Source organism: Sander vitreus, chromosome 21, assembly GCF_031162955.1.
Source record: "Sander vitreus isolate 19-12246 chromosome 21, sanVit1, whole genome shotgun sequence".
Taxonomy (NCBI): domain Eukaryota; kingdom Metazoa; phylum Chordata; class Actinopteri; order Perciformes; family Percidae; genus Sander; species Sander vitreus.
Genome location: NC_135875.1, coordinates 3,564,149 through 3,589,614, shown reverse-complemented (window position 1 = coordinate 3,589,614; position 25,466 = coordinate 3,564,149). Strand labels below are relative to the sequence as shown.

The window sequence follows — 25,466 nt, the reverse complement described above, 5'->3', positions numbered from 1 at the left end:
GTGGCATTTTTAGGCCTTTATTATGACAGGACAGCTTAGACATGAAAAGGGTGAGAGAAGGGAATGACATGCAGCAAAGGGCCGCAGGTCTGAGTCTGAACCTGCGGCCGCTGCGTCGAGAACTGAGCCTCTGTTTATGGGCACCCGCTCCAGCAGGTGAGCTACCCAGGCGCCCAAACCTGCTGCATTCTTAAAAGTATCAATGTTTAGAACTGACCCCAAAGCAGTTACATTAACATACTTTTTATTTAACATGAACGCACTGTAACGTGCAGCTCTACAGACTCTACAGTCAGTGAGTTTTGAGTGACATTTCATTCAGATATCGTGACGTGACAGAGGGACCCCTTTGAAAATGGCCATGCCAGTTTTTTTCCCTCACCAAAATGTAGCCTAACTTTGGAGCGTTATTTACAAGCTAGCATGTAATAGTTGCTACCAATTGATTCCTTAGGTCTATTAGTTTTATATGATACATATGAAAAGATCTTTGGATTTTAGGAATCGATTTTGGATCATTCAAATGAAAATTGACTTAAATCGGAAAATCTACTTTTTTAAACCCAGCCCTACTAACAAGTATTGTTTGTGTGTATCAGAGTCTGACATATCTTCTTCCTCTGTGCCATAGAGCTCCATTGTTATTAAAAACACACCAAACTCTGTTGCACTGGCTGACATGTTCCTTCATCAATATGAACACACACACACACACACACACTGTAGTTTATGTTGACTGAATCCAACATACACCGCCCTGCGCCATTACATTACTCACCAGAGCACCAATGTGGATTAATCCGCCGCTGAAAATAGTCCCCGACAAATGCACTTTCATCTTGTTTGAGTGACATTTGTTGCTTAATAACAAAAGTATAGAATATTGTCCTTAATCCTTTAATGTAGGCACTTGTCAACTGAAGCAATTAGAACAGAAAGATGGCCGAGATAGTCCGAAGTTGTCAGAGTTTATGCTTAGCTGTGATTGGTGCATTGAGGGAAATTAGGGGCATCCCTTAAAATCAGTCGACTTGAACCAACCAAACCGTGAAAAAGCAGTCCCAAAACAGAAGTACACAGGAAAGGGTTGTCCACATAGGTTTGGCCATAAAGTAAACAATCAGTGTATGAACATTTATTACAATTATTATGCATCAACTGACTACCAAGGATGAGCACACATGCAGCCTCAGCGCTGCGTCATGAGGAATCAGAAGGACGTTGAATGAATGTTGGTCTCTTCCCAAATAAAGTGAAAATGGCATCTTCTAAATCCAGTGTGTGCATTGCTTTAATCCTGTTTCTGGGTCCACGCCAGACAACTCTGCATCTCAGGAGAGCGAGGGCTAGAATTTGGGAGCGGCATCATTAGTGTGTGTGTGAAGTCACTGTAAACATTTGATTAATTGCTGAGAAGCAATTACAAGCAATTAAAGTCCTATTATGATGGCAGTGAAGGACAACACAATTTAATCTGGCTATCATCACAATAATTAGCCCATCATTTTCCCACCAAGCCCAAAGTATAAAATAAATACGCCATGTATTGGTTTGGTTTGCTTCACTACAATTTGTGGTCATTTCATGCAAAGTGGGGGAGACATTTTCGTACCGCACTTGCTTCTTTTCAAATAATGCACCATTTAACCTTTATTAGTCACACTTTGTGGCACATATCTTGACATGGGAGCTGAGTGACAAAGAATTTTCTCTCAGTTCTGGCTCTACCCAGCCGTTGATGTTTTGTAGTCTTGGTGTTTTGCAGCTTTAACACTTGAGTAAATGTCTCACGGTCGATCCTTTTCCCCCTCTTTTATCCTCCCTGTCCCTTTTCTGTCTCCTTTGCTCTTTGTTTTTCTTTCCCCCCTAGCAACAACCAAACTACTGGAGCTTCAAGGTCAGTGCCAATACTGTGTTTGTGTTTCAGCATAAATCTGTCCCTCTGTGTGGATTTGTCTCTAATAGGATAGCTTCTCATTGTGTCTTTGCATGCCTGCTTGCCTTCTCTCTGTTGCATTCACATGTTGGCGCACACTTTTGTGTTTAACTCTCTCTTGTGCTGCATGCTGTGACATTCCTGTCTCGGAAAGTAAACAAAAAATTCTTGACTTGAAATGAAGATTGATCGGTGACTCAGGTGCTGTGTTTTAACTCAGCCCTGAACGTTAGATTTCTGTCCTTCTGTGTGAATGTGTGCTCTAGTTAAGCCAGAAAGCAGCAGGTTAGAGCTCAGATTTCTGCTCCTGCTTTCCAAAATTCTCTCTTTAAAGGTGTTCTATGGCGCTCATTAGATCCTTTTTCCAGACCTGTGAATGACTGCCCACACCTGTGATGGTTACACTGATTCAAATGGATCTGGTGTTGTACTCTGTGACTTTGACAGAACGTTGTAGGCAGGATTAAGAATGGAAACATCCTCTTTCTGTGCCTGGACCAGACAATAGCAACTCTTAAATCGGCATGTTTCTTTGATCAAAGTAAACAATATGAAGTTAACTGCTCGTACAAATCACTGCAGCAGTTTCAAGACTTCAGATTTGACAGGACAGGTGTCATGGGTGGGAATCTAAATACTTTACAGACTTTTCTGCATTAAGCCATAATCTTTCAAGAGAGAATCACAGTGCATCAAATCAATTTCTTTCCCCCCTAACTGATATGTCACTCTAGTGGTTAGGGCAAAACAAAAATAAAAGAAATTTCACAAAGTGTGAGCTTCAAAGTCTGTGGTGAAATGCAATAGCAAACTTCCCATTAATTGAGTAAAATGCCAAAACGTTTCTACCTCAATTATAGCGCCCCCTAAAGGCCAATCATCACCAAATCTAGTATAGAGCCTCAGAGTGGCATGTCGAACAATAATCTCAAGTTTTGTGATGATAGCATTTACAGCGGCAGAGATATTGCAATTGCAGTTTTCCCATTTAAATGCATTAAGTTATTTGCCAAAACGCGTCAACGTTCATTATAGCGCCCCCTAACGGCCGATCTTCACCAGATTTGGTACAGAGACTCAGATCAGCATGATGAACAAGCGTCAAAAGTTTCATGTTGATAGCCATTACTACGGCAGAGAAATTGCAATTGCAAATGTTCCATTTACAGAGTTATTGAAAAAACGCGTCTACGTTGATTATAGCGCCCCCTAATGGTCAATCTTTTTTATTGTTTCCAAAAATCACCATTTTTTGCACATAAAAGTCTAGGCGGAAATATCAGGAGATTCAGCTGAATTCAGGGAATGCGTGGATATGAGTTGTGTGTGATGTACGGTTTGGGAGTTAAAGGGCCAAACACCACCTAATGGTGGAAATGTGTAGTTTTTTTAGTCTACGTGTCACGGTCTGTACCAGCCCTGAAAGTTTCACTTGCGTAACTTGTACGGTGTAGGCTGCAGTATGACTTTTATTGAAGGCAGAATAATAGTGAATAATAAAAATCTTAGCAAAAACAATAGGGTTCCACAGCTCCGCTGGAGCTGTGAACCGCGTTGCCTTGCAAACGTGGTTCCCAGGCCCCCTCGGGCTTGGACCCCTAACAACACCCCCCTTCCCAAACTGAAATCGGCTAACATAACCATGATGTCGGACTGAATGAGTTGAATCAAAATGCCCAAAAAAATCAGATTTTCTGGTTAAGTCCGGCAAGTCTTTTGGCCATGCTAGTGGCAAGCTCAGTGGATATTTTCTTCAGTCCAGCACTTCGGTCCGGACTGTTTATTTTTTGGATGGATTACCACGAAGAGGAGAGAATGAAACCTAATGACTTTGGTATTTTCCTGGCTATTCCTGTAGCGCCACCAGCAGGTCAGTGTTTTCACTTATCCTGTGAAATATCTCAACATCTACTTGACTGATTGACAAAAACTTCTGTACAGACATTCATGTTCCCCAGAGGGGGAATCCCAAAGACTTCAGTGATCCTCCATTTCCTTTAGCGCCACTATGTGTTTAACATTTGTGGTTTTGAGTGAAATGCCTCAACAACTGTTGGTTAGATTGCCATGAAATGTGCTACACACATTCACGTCCCCCTCAGGATGAATTGTGACCCCCTGACTTTTCATGTAGCGTCATCGATTCGTGCCCCCAAATGCGGCATGTGTTTGCTGTGCAGCATGCACTTTTTCTTTTATTACAATTCAAGTGCAGCCTACTGTAGGTGAGAACTTAATGTGCCTCACTTGCAAGTTTGACTGCTTCCAGGCCTTGGGGGCAGTTACACCTGAGCTATTATTTGATTAGCTGGAGGAGAGCTTGTGAGCAGTCCCAAGTCTAGAAATGGAGACAGCTGTGAAAGTGCTGTGTGGTGAAAGATTATTCATGCCTTCTTATTTCTTGAGGTAACATTAATGTAAGATGTACTGTATTACAGTGTTTACCTATAGTGACAGAAAATATGAGCGATGGGATTAATCGTCTTCAGGAGCCAAATTTAAGCCCACGCTGTTACCAAACACAGTTTGCCTCCAGGATTTTTGGAACCTCTTGGTTGCCTCTGAAAGTGTGCCCACACCAACAAAATGAAACCTCATTTTCAGTTGGAGTCAGATATATATATATATTTTTTTTTACCAAGCACTGGCAAGGCTGGGATGTAAATAGTGTGAAATGCAAAAGTTGATCTGAAAATGGAGCCATTAGCGGTTATCAGTCGCTGCCAGCTTCATGCCATCTCTCCTATTAGTCTGGTTTCAAGTTTCCAAACTGGGGAACTTGACTCCCAGTATGTGCAAATAAGAATGCAGAGAGAAATTATGGAGAGAAATTACACCAGGCATGTTTGGACCAGAAGTGTGAATTTATGATCGTAGGGAAAAAATGGGCTTGTCATTGAAAGTAGCTTTTTAAAGTGAGAATTAAATCAATCACACAGCAAACATGTTCTTCCACATGCTGAAAGTATAATTGACTCATGTGATTATGTATATAAGGGTCAGTTCAACCAAATTATCAACCATGCAGAAAGGTTTGAATCAATACGGCCTTTACGGAGATTTAGTGGGAACTACTTTTTGCCGTTAAATAGTCCCACAGAAATGGTTGAATAGTTGAGACAATTGCTGCTGGAGTGTTTTGAAAATGTGATTTTCTGCTCTCTCCATTCACCTTCATTGCATTGGGGTAGAGGAAGAAATCTAAATGAGCTGAGCAAATAATAGTAGAGATTTTAGAGATTATTTTATTTTTTTTAGATTTTAGAGATTTTGTCATTTTGCTTAGAAAAATCAAAATCAGTTTAGCAGCAGTGTGCAAGTACAAGTAAATAAGTAAATAGTCATACATTAAAGTAAATAAGTAATAGCAAATCAAAATGAAAGCAAACTATATACAACACAAGCAGTAAAATTAGATAAAGTACAGTAGATAAACAGTACAATGTATAAAATGATATCAAAACGATCCAAGCGGTGAGATGGCATTAGAGAAGTTAATTTAGAAAAAAAATATGTCCAAAGTTAACATAACAGTTTTGGAAGGGAAAATAAAACAGGCTGAGATCCAAATGTCAGTGTTTCCCTCTAAGCTTGACAAACTAGGACTTTGTAAAGATCAACACAAGGCTTTAATGCATTATTAGTTCCAGCTCAGACTTACTTGAATACATTATGCTCATTGAGCAGAGCCTTTTGACCCCTTCCTTGGATTTAGCCTGCGGGAGATTGTACTCCTATGCATATGCTAACCTAAGCACTTACGGCATCTTAACCATAAAATTACTTGATATTCTGAAAGGCACTTTGCATACCTATTGCTGATCCAGCATTTATAAACACCACTGAAGGATTTTCTGAAATGGAACAATAGAAAAGCTGCTGCTTTAGAATTGAATTAAACCTAAATGTTACCTGTTTAACAGTATGCACTCTTAATATATTATAAGGCTGATATTCTGTAGTTTTCTTGTTAACACATATCATAAAAACACTAAAACCAAAAGTGAAATATTGTGTGTGTATCAAAACCTTAAAGGAACACGGCGACTTATTTGGTCTTTAGCTTATTCCCCGTAACCCCCAGAGTTAGATAAGTCCATACATACCCTTCTCATCTCCGTGCGTGTTGTAACTCTGTCTGACGCCACCACCGCTAGCCTAGCTTAGCACAGATCCTGGAGGTAACCAGCTCCATCTAGCCTACTGCTCCCAATAAGTGACAAAATAACGCCAACATTTTCCTATTTACATGTTGTGATTTGTATAGTCACAGCGTGTACAAATAACAAGGTCACATGAGACACAGCCATCTTCTAACCGTATACATACTGGGAACTATATTCTCAGAAGGCGAAGCACTGCTTTTTGGGCGGAGTGATTAGCGCAACACCTGAAAAGCACCGTTGTTACTCTCTGCTCCTCACCACGGGGCTTCTCAGGTGCTGCGAACAAATCACTCCGCCCAAGTAGCAGTAGTAGATTTTTCTGTAAATTTACGACTTTAATCTTATAAATGTTGAGTTTTTTCTCTGAATATTACCCCTGGGGACCGTAACATTATTATTTTTTTCTACAATGACCTTAGAACACTGTCGTAGCAGAAGCAACTTGCGTTTTCCAACATCAAGCTGACAAGAAACTCTGTGGCAGATAAAGTTTCTGATCTTTCTGGAGAGGTTTACTGGTCTGACCCACCTGAGATCAAATTAGGGTTATGTGGCCCATGAAGTAAAATGAGTTTGACACCCCTGGTATACATCATCAGGATTTGCATGATGTTAACAAACATGGCAACACTCGAGGAGGTTACTACAGTATATTATTCATTTTAAAATCACGGCAGAAAAAGCAACAGCATCGTAGATGGTAGGCAGCCCCTAAATCAAGCACGTCGTGACAATGACCAGTATCTCTCTCTCAAAACTGCCCCCACTGTTCATGCGCGTATTCGTCTTGTGGACAAGTAGCGTTAATTTCTGAGGACGTGCACAGCCAAAGCTCCAAATAGAGGCAGGATACAGGAAGCAGCCATCATGCGCACGCGAACACATAGTTGAAAGCATGTATATTTCCAGCTAAAAAGTCCAATAACAATGCTAATACATGAATAAACACACAATTCTATGTTTTAAAAACTTTTATAAATGAGTAGCTTTTCAAAAGTGATTAAAAAGCATTTATAAGGTGTAAAATGTGTAATTATCCTCAACTAAAAAATAGTCCCCAACAACTGCACTATTTTCTCCTGTTTGAGTAACATTTGGTAACATGACCAGCTGTTTTAGGAAATTACTGAGACTTTAAATAAAAATGAAATAAAAATATATATTTGTAACCTATTTTTAAAGCTTTACATCATTGTAGCATCTCTTGGAATTGAGGCACAGGAAGTATTGTGACATTGACCAACACATGTTGTCTTTTCATTTTGATTACTAAGACAAGTCAAGAATAACAGCAGCTTTATCTTTTAACGCTGACACAACAGCAGGATCACAGTAGTACTGATGCCAGCAGTGTCAACAGCACCGATCATATTCTTCTTTTTTATTACAATGTGACCAGATTCTGGATGAAGAACCTCTTCTGTTATTTTATCGTTTGCATAATCTTCCCAGATTGTCTGTGCCGTGTGTTCCTCTTCGTCATGTCCAGCAGCAGTGGCTCACTCGGGGCATGTCCCTCGTCTGTTTAGCTCATGATGAACACACATGCTGGCTTTTTTTTCTCTCCTAATCTCCTGTTATTTGTTGCTGTTCAGTAGCTCATACAGGATTGGTTATTGCTCCCCTTCCTCTCAGGGAGCCGGGGGTGTCTCCTCTTCTGATGTAAAAGAAACCCTTGCAGCAGTGTACTGCTGTGTGTGTGTGTGTGTGTGTGTGTGTGTGTGTGTGTGTGTGTGTGTGTGTGTGTGTGTGTGTGTGTGTGTGTGTGTAATAGTCCCCTACTTTGTGTCCCCTTTGATGTTTCATTGGTTTGCCAGCTCACTAATTGCACACACAGGCCTGGGAGAAACTCCCACTGTAAAAACACAGACCATACGTTAACGATCGATTATGTTATGTTAGATACAAGCACACATACATGTCCATGCATACATGGACTTGCACGTGTATATAATGTATATTATACACCCGCTCTCACATGTTCCCCCACATATATTCAAACCCAACAGGCGGAGGGGATCGTCAGCGTGTCGATGAGGGTGAACATGGATTCAAAACACCAGCCTGCGACGGCTGCCACTGACACTGTCAGACACACAATGGAGCAGAGCGCTGCATAATTCTCTCCTTTTCATTGCATCCAGCCTCACTTATACAAATATTAATTCTCCATTTTTGCGTCTTGTGTCTTGTGCTTTTGTTTTTCTGTCTGCAGTGGCCAAAGTAATCAGCCTTTTTTGTGTTCTCTCTTTGCCTCAGTGTTGAATTCAGAGGAAACGTACCACACTCTGGGCTTACACAGGGACAAGGGGATCCCGTAAAAGCTGTCAGGCATCTCCATTTCTGCAGGAATTATTATGGAGATGATTTTTCTTCTGCCTGTTAAAGTAACCATAGAGACAAAGCAGATGGAAATAGTTAATTTAAAAGAACTATCATAGCTTCATCCTCAGTACGTTCTACAATACCAGATCATTATAGTACTTTACCTCATTAGCATACATATGACCAATTCACCTCACTTTTTGTGTTATAAATATGTAAATATTCTGATTGGTTGATTATTATTATTATTATAATCCTGTAAAAATGCCCACCAATCACTGCCTCGCAGCCCGTTTGGAAAGAACCAATGAAAGGCCTCCTTCCCCCGCTGCGCGTACTCTACCCCTCCCGTGTACGAGCCGGAGCTCAGTGCGCATCGTCACCGCATTGCTAACGGTAGTCATGTTTGTTTTAAACATTCTGTATGATAATATCAGGTATTTGCTTACCGGTGAATGAGACATGAAGTAAAATTGCGGACCTTTCTCCGCTCTGCTCTGATGCAGCGACTCAGCGGTGCTAGTGCACGTCTGTGTGTCCGAGGTCATGGTGGAGGGGATAGACAGAGCCCCGAGGAGATGCTACTTTTAAATCTTTCTAGCTTTTAAACATTACCAAATCCGGGGCTAAATTATGTGGTACCAGAAGTTTCAGGCAGTATCGGAGGTTTTCTGATACTGGTATCGGAATAGACTGCGGAATAGAGCGCTGCGGAGGAAGGTCTGGCTAGTCCTCACAGCAGATGGGACAGGATGGGAGAAAAACGTGCTCTGGTTTATTGGCATTTCTTTACACAAATCAGAATCATCTTAGGTGGCGCTAAACGCCGGACAGAGAAACAACGCTGCTGCAAAATAGCATCCGGAAGGAACGTGTACGGTCAAAAGTTGTTTTAGTTGTACAACAGAAAACTCAGATTGGACAGATAGTCTAGCTAGCTGTCTGGATTTACCCTGCAGAGATCTGCGGAGCAGTTAACCATAGTCCTCATATAACAGCTGGAATTTCAAATGCAAAAGAAAGAGGAAGGTGACGGACATCTGGCCGAAAAGAGGGACATTCAGTAGAATTTCCGGCTGTGCCTGAACAATGCCGGAAATTAAACGTTGTCGATATAGACTAGTATCGGAACAACTGTAGCAATGAGAAAAATACAGAATCTCTGGCCTTATTCTTAAAATTACAGTTGAGACATCACCAGTTGTTGCCAATAATTCTTGCCTACACCAAACTAGGAGCGCTGTCACTCTCTGTCTTCACGACCATGGAGGCAAAGTCTGAGTTTGTGGATTAAACAATCCTGCTAATTATTTTTGGTACCAACTAACTGATGAATCTTTTTCAAAATATGTTTGGTTCTCTTATTGCTTCATGTATGTTTGTATCGCAGCTTTTTTAAGTGACTTTCCAAACTGCACTGTAGAAAAAAAAAAATATGATGTGATTCTTTACTGAGCAATCTTAAACAAGATGGTACAATGACAAATAGATTGGTCTGCAAACATCCACAACACAACTTTAAATGATTTGTGTCACTTCAGTCAGGCTGGAAGCTTTGCAAGTTGCTCGTGTGTGTGTCTCCTGTCCCGTATATACAGGATGTGACCGCAGCGTTCTCTATACACAGAGGCATCCCCAGACTACCCCTGCCTTATATGTCCCAGTGAGCTAGCTCAACTCTAACCCATTCAGACAACCGCCTTTTGTTGCCCTCGTGCTGTTTGGCTGTTGATACGATGCTCGGTGGAAAATCGCTATTCCCCAATCTGACTCGGAGAATAGCGGGAGCGTTTTCCACCGTTAAAAGGCTTAGGAGTCGGACGGCTGCAGTGTTCCCCGACTGGCAGCGACTGTGCTGAGGCACGATGCCAGAATCGCTTATTGACACTTCCCTGCCATCTGCCAAGACTGCAAGGATTGCTAAGCAAGGCTGCACATTAATAAAGCTGGTGGTGGAAAACAATAACAGGATGAAAAGTTCCCACTAGATTTTATATGGTAGACAATTATCTTTCAGTGAAATATCTGACGTGATATAGACAATTTTGAACCCTGGATATAGAGAGCAAACGGGAATGACAGTTGTATTTACACTGTAGACTTGGATTACTTTTTTTTGGGATGAATTTTATGCTACTTTATAGTTTTACTTCAAATATTGTACTTTTTTCCCAAGTACAATTATTTGACAGCTTTAGTTTCTTTTCAGATTACGATTATTAATATAAAATATTAATCAATTTATTATTATTAATGGATCAGGACTGTGGGTCAGGGCTGCAACAAAAGATTATTTTCTATTGGTTATTTTCTCGATGAATCGATTAGTTATTTGGTCTCTAAAATGTCAGAAAATGTTGAAAAATGTGGTTTAGCATTTCCGAAAGCCCAAGATGACGTCCTCAAATGTCTTGTTTTGTCCACAACTCAAAGATATTCAGTTTACTGTCACAGAGGAGAGAAGAAACTAGAAAATATTCACATTTTAGAAGCTGGAATCAGAGATTTTTTAGTTTAACCCCCCCAAAAAAAAAAAAAAAGAATTGAATATCAAAATAGTTGCTGATTAATCTAATAGTTGACCGCTAGTCGATTCATCTTTGCAGCTCTACTGTGCACATAGTGCACATGTTGTGTGTGCTGCTTCACCTGCCTGTCCTCCCTCAGGCTGCTGTCGTGAAGACGTGCACTCTGTCGACTCTCCTCAGCCTGTAATGGCTGCATTGTGAATGTCAATTCACACGACGTGACGCAGAATCTTACACTGCAAGTCTGTTGACTGTTAGGGATCCTCTCTCAATTATCAGTCTCACTGGAAAGGAATGCCACGGTACGCAGCTGTAATGCCCATGAAATCTCTGAGTTCGATGGTGTGGCAGCTGTGTGCCTCATCAATCAAAACCCCTTGTGTAAACTGGTGGGAAATCTGGGTCCGACCAGCCAGTCGTTGCTCGAAAGGTGGAGTTCTAACACTCAGCAGAGGATGAGTTAAAGATTTACAGGTTTAACAGCAGTAGAAAGAGCTGTAGATTCATATAAATACATATTGATGTGTCAAGGAGAAGAGCTAATGAGGCTGTAGAGTAAATAATGAGCGATTTTCTTGCTAACAACATGCTGGAAGTCAAGGTAAGGGTTAACGGTACAGAATGGAAGATGGTATTTAATGACCAGCATCTCTTCTAAAGCATGTACTGCTGCTTTCTGATGGGTTCAGTGGAGGTTCTTCATAGAAATGGCTGGATATCTTGTATAGCGTACATTATAGTATAATAATAGTGTTGATAGTATCACTGTTTGGCTTTTTGTGGCATTGCATGTGGTTTCAGGCTGAAACTCAGGATTATTATCAATTGATTCTATGGATTACTTCTCTGATGAACTCCGTGTTGTAGTTTAACTTGCTTCTTGTTTGGGCTCCCACAGAGCCTCCTCTGTATTTGTTAAATTAATAATTGCAAAATCAACCATATTTTTTTCCTTCCCAGTGCTTCTCCTGTTTTAATTGAATAGGTAGAAAAGTATTTGCCACAAACTGGACTTGCAGATTTTATGAAGGTGACGAAATACAGAAGTTTAAAGTGTTTTATAAGCAGTTAACCATGAAATCAGGAAACATCAACTATCAAGCTGATAAAACAACGATTAGTATGTTTTTTGAGCTGTAAAGAGACTTCTTTTATTAACAACTTTAGTGCAAAATAAACAGAACGTAAAGCGTCATCCACATGGCATCAATATTACAGCCGTAACGTAGTTTGGCTGCTTTTTTAAAATTGACATTGTGTTAGAAACAATATTAAAAAAATATATACCATATAAGACATTTTTATATCGTCATATCGCCCAGCCCTAGAACAGAACATTTGGGTAAACTAAAGCATTAACTGGTCAGTTAATGCTTTAATTTAATGTTTATAAAATGTCAGAAAATAGGAACAGATATACCGTCACAATTTCTCAGAGCCTAAAGGGACGTCTTCAAAATGCTTGTTTGGTTTGACCAACAGTCATAAAGCCAAAGATTTTCAGTTAACGTTATGAAACAGAGAGAAGTTGAGAAACTGAAACTATACCAGGGATTCTCAACTTAACCAAAGTTTATCAGGTAAAATGAATAAACACTAAAAGGCCCATAACCTTCTTTGAAATTCTTTATTTTCAAATGAACTGAGTTCAGGTGTATTCAGGGGCGTTTTTAGGAATTCAGGACATTCTTTTTAGGCACTCTGGGATTTTTTTTTTAAACATATTTTTAGTGATGAACATTAAACCATTACAATCACATGACCCACCTTACCCCCTTATGGCAGCATGAAAAACAACAACCTATTGCACTCTGGCAGCTCACATTAAAAGTACAAAAGAGATTCCCAGTGTTGATTGGTTTAATTTCTTTGTGAATTAGAACATGGTTGGCGGGCCACCTGGCCGATGTTGGAACATTTTCTATGATCAAACTTACCTGATAGAGTAAAGCAATAATGTACTTACAACCAAGGCTTTTCTCATTCCCACATTAGACATGGTTGTGGTTAGCGTGTTGGCTGAAGGCTGTTGTGATAATCACCAGTACTGTAGCATCTCTGCCAGGCTGGATTATACTGCAGTCACTCACTGTGTTTGTGCTGCTAACGGCTGGTATGCAGCCAGCTGTTTAATTGTTATGGAGGGAACAAAAAGCTAAATGACTAGTTGAGTAAAAGCTCATGATGTTAGGCAAGCAGATGTTAATTTCAATTATTGTATGAAATTACACGCACAGAGTAAAACATCTTGCTCTCTGATTAAATCTTGTTATTATAGTCTGTGGTGATGAATTGAAAATGAAAATGATGTCTAGATATTTTACTTTTTTAAGTCATCATGAAATAATGATATTGCGGTTACAACACCATCTGGGTTTGGTGTAGAGCCGCAAAGATGACTCAATTAGCTGTCAACTATTTTGATAATCGATTAATCGGTTTGACTCATTTTTTATGAAAAAAGTTTAAAAAACATTCTTTCAGCTTGTTAAATGTGAATATTTTCTAGTTTTCTTCACTCCTCTGTGACAGTAAACTGAATATCTTATAAATTAATTTCTGCAGTTGATTGAAATGGACATGCAAGCCCATTATTATGTCACAGAGTTGGCGGGCAGGTGGATTGAGACTGGTCTGCTCTCTGGTGGCATCACGTCTCATCTAGAGCTGCAAAGATGAATCGATTAGTTTTCGACTATTAAATTAATCTCCAACTATTTTGACTCATTTAAAAAAAAAAAATGCTCTAATTCCAGCTTGTTAAATGTGAATATTGTTCTAGTCTCTTCTCTCCTCTGTGACAGTAAACTGAATATCTTTGAGCTGTGGACCAAACAAGACATTTGAGGACGTCATGTTGGGCTTTGGGAAATTTGGGCAATTTTTTATTTAGGGAGATGGGAGGCTGCTTGTGTAATCAAATGTATTTAAAAACGCTAAGGATCGACCAATTATCGGCCATCGGGGCCGATATTTGGCAATTAGCAGATTATCTGTATCTGTGTTTTATTTTACCGTTAACCGATAGTCAATGAATTAAAAAGTGTGCTACTTTGGCTCCGCTACAGCTCTGTAAGCAGTCTGCAACACGTTAAAACTTCAGGAAGCTATTTTCTGTTTTTATTTATCTTTTTTTTTAACTGTGTATTAGTTTCAGTTTTATTAAATAATTGCTTAAAGTATTTAAACAAACTTTTGTGTTGGAGTTTGTAATTCCAAAATGTTAATTTTGACGTAAAGATTTTCATTTTCACTGTAAATCGGTTTCAAATATCTCTTATTGGTTTCCTTAACTAATAATAATCGGTATCGTCCCTGAAAAACCAGTATCGGTCGATCCGTAGTAGAAGCTCCTGGCGAACTAGCTTCTCTGTGTTAAAACACAGAAAAAGATGTTTGGCAGAATATAACAAATGGACTCGAGAACGTTTTCTCCATAAAAGCTCTTTAATGGAAACTTGACAGTTCTATTCTTGAATGGATCCCAGTCGGACAGGCATCCGGATCAAGTGAAATTCTTCTCCTCTTTTCATTGTCTTCCTTCAGTGATTACATTTACGTTTCAAGCTGTAGAAAAACCAGGACTCATGCATGACCTGTTCTTCCCTCATGAATTTCATGGAGTCCCTCATGCAAGTAAATTTAAATAGACATTTCTCTGACTGTGTTTCATATTTCAGAAGAGACGGATGTTTTATGCACATTGTGTAGCAGCTGGTTCAAACATCAGAGACCTTAGTGCTGTCCGTTATGTGGTGTAGTATCTGACGATTTACACTTTGACTTAAGTTTTAATCAAGTTTGCATGTATCGCAATGTTTTCCATATTGTAATATGTTATTGAGGTCATGGTGAGAGAGTTGGAGCCCTGTACATGAGAGAGGATGTAGATGTTGGCTCTGGGAGATAACAGGAAAGGGACCCTGATAAGTATATGTCCAGGTAAATATGTATTGTCATTCTACAGCTAAATACAACAGTGGCCTGATGGCTCTGTGAGTGGGCTTTTTACTGTAAACACCCTGGAGATATTAAAGTCAAACACAGCTCCATGCACAATGTTTGTTACTTTGGTCTTTTAGACATTCAACTTATGCCTACTATACTCTAGAAGACTTTAAACAGACTTTACAAAGAATAAAGTCTGACACCATCTCACATCTGAAGACAACCATCTCACATCATAACATGTAAAGACTGGGGATCTTGCAGGGTCACAAATTGCAAAACTACAACTAAACTTAGCACAAAAAGTAAGGAAATTTGATTATTTCTCTGTGGTAACAATGCTTTTTGGGAATAAATCTTACACCGTTGGAAAGCCTGTTTAGTTCCCTTTCAAATGGTGCCCCATTTGTAAGGAACATGCATTTGTGGGATGAGCAGCAGCGCTGAGTATGTGGGTTACACCCATGAAAAATTTGCGAAATCTTCTCTGCCAATGCCAAACAGCTTATTCTGCCATTGACTAGTTTGGTGTTTGTTGGATTGGATGATTGAAGTTTGAAGAAACGAGACATATCGGTAATTGAACAATTTATTCATTTCACAAACAGGAGCCTCAGTAGGGTGTGGAAGAACCATACACAGCCGCAACAGCCTGGCACCTCCTCCTCATGCTGGTCACCAGCCTGGTCACACACTGCTGTGGGATGGCATCCCATTCTTCAACCAGCAGTCCTGACCTCAACCCCATTGAACACTTGTGGGATCAGCTTGGGCGTGCTGTTCATGCCAGAGTGACCAACACAATCATGTTGGCTGACTTGCGACAAATGCTGGTTGAAGAATGGGATGCCATCCCACAGCAGTGTGTGACCAGGCTGGTGACCAGCATGAGGAGGAGGTGCCAGGCTGTTGCGGCTGTGTATGGTTCTTCCACACCCTACTGAGGCTCCTGTTTGTGAAATGAATAAATTGTTCAATTGCCGATATGTCTCGTTTCTTCAAACTTCAATCATCCAATCCACCAAACACCAAACTAGTCAATGGCAGAATAAGCTGTTTGGCAATGGCAGAGAAGATGTGGCAAATTTTAAGATGTATTGCCAAAAAGCATTGTTACCACAGAGAAATAATCTACCAAACACAAATGTCCTTACTTTTTGTGCTAAGTTTAAATTCGTTTTGAAAATCTTAACCAAGCTAGCTAGCTACCGCTAGCGTTAGCTGGTAACTTGAGGGAAAGTTTGCAGATTTTCTGTTCTGCCATACATGCAGATGAATGTCTCCAGTACCCGGAGGTCTGTGTTTATCCGCCGGAAAAACTCCCGTTGGATGACTCACTTAAAGGCATGCTATGTAACTTTTCCCTCTTCGGTCTCCCTACAGGTCGTCTCATTGGAACTACAGCTCGTGTGGCTGTAGTTCCAATGAGACAACTCAGCAACTTTTCATCTTTAGTGATTAGCTTAACGTGGCGCCATAGCAACCATAAACAACACTGGCTCTAGCCGTTTGCTGCTTCCAGTTTGGTGGTGGAGGGAGCACACCTATTGGTTGTTGATGATGTTCACATGATTTAACTTTGCTACCAAGACTTAAAATTTACGATAATATCAAACAGGTTTGATTTTGTCGGAACGTCCAGATGGGAAAAGACTGACTGGGACTGAGTTTTATGTCCTTACACCAAACAATTGAGATGATGGGATCGGCCCGATTGTAGCAAGACTTTCAGGATTTCATTCTGATATTGGAAAGTAGTCTGCGACGGTGGAGTCCCTTGAAAGGTCGTTTGGTGTAAGGTCGGCATTATTTTACAGCAGTGTTACACATTGCTGACTGCATCTGAGTTTGAGAGCGATATATGTTGACTCTACAGTGGAAGGTATCCAGTTTTTAAGACATTAGAGCCGTCTCTTTAAAAACAATCAAGTTTCAATTCACACATTTCCCTTTAGTTTGATTCAAATATCCTCGGACTTGCAGACAATTTGTTTTGTGTGTGATGCTACGTTTATGCATCAGAAATCATTTTTCATAACTCAAACAAAACACAAGAGGAACGGAGACAACAAGATTTCTGCATTAATCTGTTAATTAATCCTTTAATCCTGAACTGTGAAAACAGTACTTAGCACAATTCCAACATTGCCAAGAACCCTTTTCTCTGAAACTTAATTCATTTTATTTCCATATTTGATTCAGCATTATCAAACTTGGCTGACCTTTTCTTGCTTTTCTCGCTCTCTTGAGTCTGCCGTTACCCAAAAACCTATTTCATTTACATTTCAGTCACGAAAATGCATCACATATTCATACTATGATCCATGAAAAACGTTTGAATTAAATCATTGAGCAAGTGTGATTGTGGTGATTAATATCAACCATTTCCTGTAATGACTTATCACTGCAGCCGAAGCCACTTAAATATGACAACTGCGTCCCATGGATGATTGCCAGAGGAGTGTGAGGGGGAGGAGGTCCACCGAGACATCCTGTGAGAAGCTTTATTGACTCTTACTGTGGAAAATAAAACACCGGGTTGGCAAAGCTTTCTTTCTTTCCACGTGAAGAAAAGTTCCTCTGCAGCAAATCGAAAATAGTTAGGGAAAGTTAGAGAATGTATCGCTTCATCCGTCTTTGAGTTTCTCCTCCTTTACTCTCTGTTCTGTTTGTTATTCTCTTCTCTCACCTTGTTTCGTTTCTCCTGTGCATATAAGCTCCGGCATGCTCTTTTTTTTCCAACCTCTATCTGCACTCTCTTTATTCACACTTCACTAAACACAAACTTTCTAATTCCCGTTTGCGGCTTTCTTTTCCTCCCCAGTAGCTCGTGTTCTCTTGCAGTTGCAGGCAGAAGGTGTGAGCGCACTCCAAGACCATAAATCTCCAAACATATGAGAGGCAGCACACATAATCTGTCAGGCTGTTCTCAGCATTAGGAGATGTGTGGGGGCTTGTGTATGATTTTAGCATTTGAAGGACTCTCCAAACACTCCAAATGTAGAAGGAGCAAAGCCCCCCCAAGAGATCATTTGGTGCAAAAGATTATATGTGTGCATTTTTTCCCTTCATGTTCATGTCTTTTGACACGATTTGTTAGTGTTTGCGCACACATGCATGGCTGAGCGCCACGCTTGCATGCTCTCAGCTTGTTGTGGCCTCAAGAAATCCAACAGCGCCCATACAGTGGTAGCGCTTGTGCAAAGACCACAGATGAATAAAGCAATAGGAGCGGGCTTCACATAGCACTGTGGGAGCTCATTAATGTATTCTTTGGGCTGGAAAATGTCTGTCAGTGAGGATTCATTAAAAGCCAACCTGCTGCAGCAGCTCTTGGTAGTGCTGTAATGAGAGGTCCTTCACAATTTGGGCACCACGCTGGTTCAGATTGGGACCCGTGAAACATCGGTGGTATTCTGCATTATAGATAGAGGCTTCGTTGCAGTCATTAGCATTACAATGCTTGTGTTCTTTATGGAACAGTTGCAGTCAGCTCGCTGCCGTTGGCTCGGGGTTACAGCACTCTTCCGTAGCTGCAGAATAACATCCATTTATTTTATCTTTTTTTTGCTGCTGCCTGCCCAGTTTTTCATCCTCGTTTCTACTCCACTCTGCTCTTTTGAAAATGGATTTGAAGCATTGTTCAATAGTTTTTTATCCCTCATTATTAATGCAATAATTAATAAAAAATAATAATATATTCCGATGGCAGTCTGGAGCGTATTTTGACTCCGTTAGTGTGTTTAACCTGGCTGCTGCGCCGTCTGAAGGGCTCTTAATTTATCTTCAGCTTCTTTTTTGTTGAGGCTGTTGGTAGAGGAAAATGTACTGCTTTGTTTGAAGTAAACTGTTTATTTTGTCTGTGCCTGTGTGCTAAAAGCTTTCTTTGTCAGTCGCTCTTTTGTTTCTTTGCATTGATTTCCCGAGGCCATTTTGTTTGTGTTCTACATTTTTTGCTGTCAACTCATTGATTACTGCGTTGCCATCACAGCAGGAATAGATGCCTCAGCATCATCTGTCTTTATCTTTGCACTCTACCTGTTTTTTTTTTCTCTCCTCCTCTTTTAACTTCTTATCTTGTGTCTTGCAGACTCGCACACCACGTGTGACACGACTCAGCCCGACACAGCCAGCTCTTGCTGACCAGGCCAGCAGGGTTTCCTTTGCGTCAGCTGAAAATCTGGAGACCATGTCGGAGCCTGATATCCCCATCGGTTTTAACCGGATGAACCGGCTTCGCCAGAGCCTGCCGCTGGCCCGCACCTCCAGCCAGGCAAAGCTGCGGGCGCCAGGTCAGACCTCTGTCTTTAACAAAACATCTACACTCTGTGTGCTACACTGTGGCCTCAGTGAGCTACGTGTCCTTCTGTTACATCAGCTACAGTAGAAACCAGCCTGCTGAAAATCACGTAAACCCCTCAGCAAATACAAGAGTTAGCTTAGCATAGTTTTTAGTTTGGTCTCTATATGATATCATTAGAGACTGGCTACAGCAGAACATTAAATCGCGCTATAGTGTAGAAATTAGGTTTTTAGGTTTTTGCCTAGATTATCCCTTACTCATGCAATAAGAGGTTAATCAACTCTGAGTTGACAGTTTGAATATTTATTTTGCTACATGCTGGTGGTTCCTTCTTTTTTCTTATATATTTTTTTGTTTTTGAAAATGCTAACGGCGCTGCTCTTTGGAAATGTAGGTCAGTCCAGCACTTTGGTCCAGACTGAAATATCTCAACAACTATTGGATGCATTGCCATTGACATTTGGTGCAGACATTCGTGGTCCCCAGAGAAAGAATCCTACTGATCCTCTGACTTGTCATCCAGCACCACTGTTCTCTTTCTACACTTAATATTACTTGACAGACACACTGGTGAGAATCTTCACTGTGCTCGCATTGCAGCTTCCAGCTGCATATGAGGATGATAATAATGTGTCGTTTCATGGGACTTTATTTGTTCGGGTGTGATACGATGACTTGATGGCCCAGAAGAGAATGAATGTTCCAAGCTACCCAACGATGAATTGTAATAACTTTGGTGATCCTCTGATATTTCATCTAGCTCCATGATCAGGTCAACATTTTAAATGTGTCTAATCCTTTCGTTAATAGCCAAATACCTGCAGAACTAATGACATTCCCATCAGCCTCAGTTGTACTTTGTGTTTAGTGTTCATTTGCAAATGTCAGCACGCTAACATGCAAATCTAAGATGGTTGACCATAGCATGTTAACATTGTCAATGTGAGCATGTTAGCATAAAGCTTAAAGCAACACCGTGCTTAAGAACAGCCTCATAGAGCTGTTACCGTGGCTGCGGACTCTTTAGCCCTATTCGTATGGGACTAGTATTACCTGGGGACCTCTAGTCATTTGTAATAATTGCAGAGGTCGTCTGTGATCCCGTGCGAATCTGCTATGTCTGTAATTTAACAAGTAAAAATTGCCTACCATATTTCACCAAACACAGAGGTTGTGTGATATTATTAGTCCCATGCAAATCGACATCTCTGTGATTTGGAGTCGTATTGGCTGCGTGGGCAAGAAACACAGACATGGGGTATATATATTTTTCTTAATCACACTAGGTCCCCTGGTTATACAAGTCCTGTGCGAATAGGGCTATCTATCTATCATTACGAACCCATACCCATGTTTCAAGGAGGACCAGAGTTTGGTTGTTTGGTCCGCACCAGAGTCCCAACCGGACTATCCAACCAAATGATACAGGGCTCAGTTATAACGGACCAAACGGAAACTCAGGTGTGAAAGCACTAGGGGCGTTGAATTTAATCATTGCATCGATGCATCGCGATGGGGATGTGGACGATTCTGCATCAATGCGGTGACAGACCATAATCGATTATTACTACTGATGTAACTTGTTGATTTTCCGCTCGCTGCTTTTTTTTTTGTTTTGCCTTTTGTCCGTTGTCTGCTGTGTAATTGAATTTAATCGTGAGACCAGTGAAGATTTACGCCCCTAGAAAGCACCCTCGATTCACATTTTAGATTTTGCTATCGACTAGCATGACGGCAGCAGAGGAAGTGGTGGCGGCGTTTGACACCGCTTCCTGAGTCGCTCTGATCTACCCGCCGTTTCCACCGATCGTCTCTGTTTCCATCACAGTCAGGTTTGCAGTTAGATCACCTCGAGACAAGGCCAAGGTTGTTGTTTTCCTGCGATTCGTTCTAACACTATGATTCTGTGAAATAAAAAGGCGACTAATTCACTGATAACAGTCTGCGCTTTGAATTGGGCTCAACTGATGATTCATTTAATCCCCATTCAGGGCACAGCGAGAGTTAACGGACCCTAGTTTCTACTCCCTTGTGTCAGCCTTGATGAATGTAGATCTGTCCAGTTTATTGACATCGCTTGGGTTGCGCAGAGCCAATCACACACTGAATGTCCAAGCATGTAAACTGTTGGATGTTTTCGGACAAGACTCATTAGTTGTGACTTATTTAAGTTGACTAAAGGCATCAAGTGTTAATCTACTGAACCTGGAGTCCTTTGAGTGTCAATTCAAAGTCAGACTTAAGTCTATACAGGAACGCTGAATACAAACAGAGCTGTCTAATGCTTCCAAATGATCTTGCCAAGCTACCTGTCATCTTTGATTAACGGCTCGGCAAGAAGCAAAATCATCTGCTTCTTAAAAAGTATCTATCTCGCATATGAGGAGGAGGGTGATGCATTTGCAGGGGTTAGAAAGGTGAGAAAAATTGCAGCCAACGACTGACAGAACATATGTTTAGAATTTCACATTTTTCTAAAACAGTTCTCAAACCACCAGTAAAATATAGAAGCTTTGGTAATACTATTTATTTTAATGTCAGGTTAAAGGAATTTAATTTAATTTTAAAAAAGGTTTTTAAGCCACTTGTACTATCATAACATATATCGCTGAGTTAATGTTCTCTTTCTACACTTAATATTACTTGACAGACACACTGGTGAGAATCCTCACTGTGCTCACATTGCAGATCCAGCTAATATGAGGATGATAATAATGTGTCGTTTCATGGGACTTTATTTGTTCGGGTGTGATACGATGACTTGATGGACCAGAAGAGAATGAATGTTCCAAGCTACTTTAACCCTACATTGTATAATTCTTTGAGTTGATTCTTAGGAAAAACCCCTTTGTTCTTTCACAAATATATGTGCTCATTCATGTGTAATTACTTCCACCAACTAATCAAAGTATTCTCCTAAGCGTAGAATCTGACATTCAAAATCATTCAGAATACATATGAGCGAGTCGCTCGAATGACGGCCGCCATGTTGCGCCTCCATCTTTAAAATACATTAGCCAAAGAGGGACATACCTCCGCCTTTTGCCCTCTTACACCTATTGGCACCGTGATGAATGCCAGGGGGAGATTACTCGCCAGGGAAGTGAGAGAATTAAGAGAATTAAAACGGCAACGCGACAGGCAAAGCAACAAGACCAAAGTTAATATTAGAGTGGCTAGAACAGCTGCGTGTAAACGATGGAGATACTAAGAGATCATTTCGGGTTCAGCCACCGTAGGAGTTAAAACGCGCTTGGAATGGGAAGGGCTAGAAAGTAATATTCAGTTGGTTGTCATATACAATTTCACAGCTAGATGGGAGAAATTCTTACATAATGTAGCTTTAAGAATAATGTTGGTTAGCAGAAGTTACAAGAAAGAGGGGGAGTGTCAGTGGTTGTGGGGTAAGTTTGAATATGTAAGGAGGGCGTGTTCAAGCTAAAATGGGTTTGAATTTTGACTCTTTACACTCTCAGTGGACACAAAAAACCCTAAATATTTTTAGGTGAAAATTGTCCCTCCACTCTCTATTTCCATCCCTGACTCTAAACTTCATTACCCCCCCTTCAACCATCGTGGATCTCCCTCATTGCTCCTCCCCATCCATAAATGCAGGGATCTTGTTCCTCCAGCTTGGGGAGGAGACTCGCAGGGTGCACCTGACCCACGAGCTGACCAGCCTGGATACTCTGAGGGCCCTCATCGTGCACATGTTCCCCCAGAGGCTCACCATGGCCATGCTCAGGTACGCCTGGATTACATTAAAACCTCACTCTAAATTAAAGCATGTGTGTGAAAATATATGTAGGTACACCAGTTATTGAACTATCCTCGATGTTTTTTTAAATGTTGAGGCGCTACAAGTTTTATCAAATCAATCACAAGGTGCGCTTCCTCAGACTCACTTATATTAAGTTTTGTAAACAGATGGAGAATGAAAGCGGAAAAGGATGAAACAAACAAAGAAGAAGCATTAGCGATCTCCCATAAATAGGGTTTGGTATCATTTGGATTTGGTGTTAAAACGATACTTCTAAAAAAAGTTTTTTACATATATATATATATAGATATATTTTAAAAGAAGCAAAAAATGACAGTCGGCGACATTTAAGAATGGCTTGTTTATTGCTAAGGCCATATGGTCAAAATTAAATGATTTATTAAAAATGTAATAAGTTTCACCAGTAAATTGATGGAAAACGATAAAAACAACCACAAGATGGGGAAAAGGGTATTTTACAATAACTTTGAATGCACCACAAGGCTGGTGAAGTCTTTCAATTGAACTACGTCTGTGTTTTTCCTAAACACATCAGGCTGCAAACTGTTGAAATCCAGTGAAATACAGTCACACTTTACACCATTTAGCTGTCAGCATTTTCACCGTGTTTAATCTAGCTGCTAGCTAACGGTAATGTTAACTAGCCTCACATGCAGCGATGCTTCTGTTGCCGCTAACGTCCGTTTTGGAGCATCAGAGAGCAGAGCAGACATTTCAATGGCACCGAAATAAATGAGGCACCAAAAATCTGTGTTGATATTCGGGGCGGTAGATACCGGACGTTAAGGCACCAGTGGTGTATTAGAACCAGATCTCAGTACCTAACCCTACCCATAAAGGGGTCGAGATGTGGTGACCTCAGCTCTTGTACGTTATCGTCAAATCACAGATGCGATAAGCTACTGCTAAAAATGCTAATGTTCGGGATGATATCACTGTATCACTGCAAAAAATAAAATAAAGATTCAATTCGAATGTCTTCTTTTTTACAATGGTTAGGTTACCATGTTGAACAAATGAGTACACAAGTCAAAATAAACCCCATCAATTTTCACTGAAGATGAATTTCAGTTTGAGTCTTAGACCTGATGTTACAGATGTGGTATTCCTCAACGGCCCCACATCTTTTCCATTCTCCCAACAATTGGGTAATCAAGGTGTTAATTATATATTTACCTGTATAATCTGCTCTGAAACTGCTCAGCGATACATATAAATTCACATTGTTATTGTCTGCAGGACTCTCTTAACTCCAGACTTACTGAATATTACACTTCTGCATCCAGTTGATTCTCTTATTAAGGGCACTTGATGCAGTTTGCAGGTCTTCCAACTCCCCTCCTCGTCCGTAAATGAATGTACATCACTGACTATAAGTGGGGAACTCGGTGCTGAAATTGTCTTTGCATGGACTATTTTTCAGTGTTTGATTTTTTTTTGCTTTGTTTTGATGACTATCGATGTTCAGGTCTCCCAACACAGCTCTGCTGATCAAAGATGAGACCCGTAATGTCTTCTATGAGCTGGAGGACCCACGGGACATCCAGGACCGCTGCGTAATTAAGATTTACTGCAAAGAGCCCATCTACGGCACCTACCCCGGACACCAACACCCACACCTGGCTAACGGGGACCTGCGGGCAAGTGTTCGTTTGTCATTTTATTCCCTCATCCTTGTGTGGGTGCAAATTAGATTTTCTGTATCAACGAGTTCCACTAAATTTAAGAATTTAAGATTTTTCAGTGATGTAGGAAAGTCCATTCACAGCTCCTAAGAAGGGAGAATGACTGACATTGTTTTTACAGTATTCAAGACTTTTCATTTGCCTTAGCTTTGCATTATTGTAGTGCCGAAATGTAAACTGATGCAGAGAAAAATGATCTTGCTTCAGTCACAGTCACCTTTTCCTTCATTACCAATTCATTCTCTGTGCAGCTGGCTCGTGACTCATAGATTAGAAGGCGAGACAAACACTTTTCTCTCTCTGGCAGTGGCAGATAGCAGCCAACCAAATCATCCCACGAATAACACACTTTGTAATTCCCCTTGGAAATTATTTATTCACCCCTACGCCAATATCCATCTCCCAAATGTCACTGATATTATTCTGGTGTGTTTACAAACACTAGTTTGCATTACATAATGTATCCAAGCTTAAGTAAGTCTCATCCATTTTCTGAGAGTGAGTCATGTGACCTTACTTACTCCAGCACTTCCTGGACCAGCGCCAGTCCTTCACATCAGCGATGCTGACTCGGCCGCTTGTCGGCTGACTGTAAAACCACAAACATTCAGAGATGATGGACGGTGGTCCAGTTCATCTAAGGACTGAGTTTGATCGTTGAAAGTGTTGGTAAATTGAAAATGGACTGCACTTAGTGCTTTTTACACACATACAGTACACAGCAATGGCAGTGCAGTACAAGGTGCTAGCACTAGTGGCTACAGGTTAGGGTTGGGCGATATGTTTAAACTTTC

At 40.6% G+C, this 25,466-nt stretch overlaps 1 protein-coding gene across 1 annotated transcript in view; it reads left to right on the top strand.

Annotated features, from left to right (window-relative positions):
- The window catches only part of srcin1b (SRC kinase signaling inhibitor 1b), a 66,685-nt gene that overhangs the window by 10,726 nt on the left and 30,493 nt on the right, over positions 1–25,466 (top strand). The window contains exons 3-7 of the mRNA XM_078279927.1: positions 1,060–1,086; positions 1,871–1,897; positions 18,994–19,195; positions 22,822–22,951; positions 24,456–24,627. Coding sequence (XP_078136053.1) covers positions 1,060–1,086; positions 1,871–1,897; positions 18,994–19,195; positions 22,822–22,951; positions 24,456–24,627 — 558 coding nt within the window. The remainder of the gene's footprint in view (positions 1–1,059; positions 1,087–1,870; positions 1,898–18,993; positions 19,196–22,821; positions 22,952–24,455; positions 24,628–25,466) is intronic.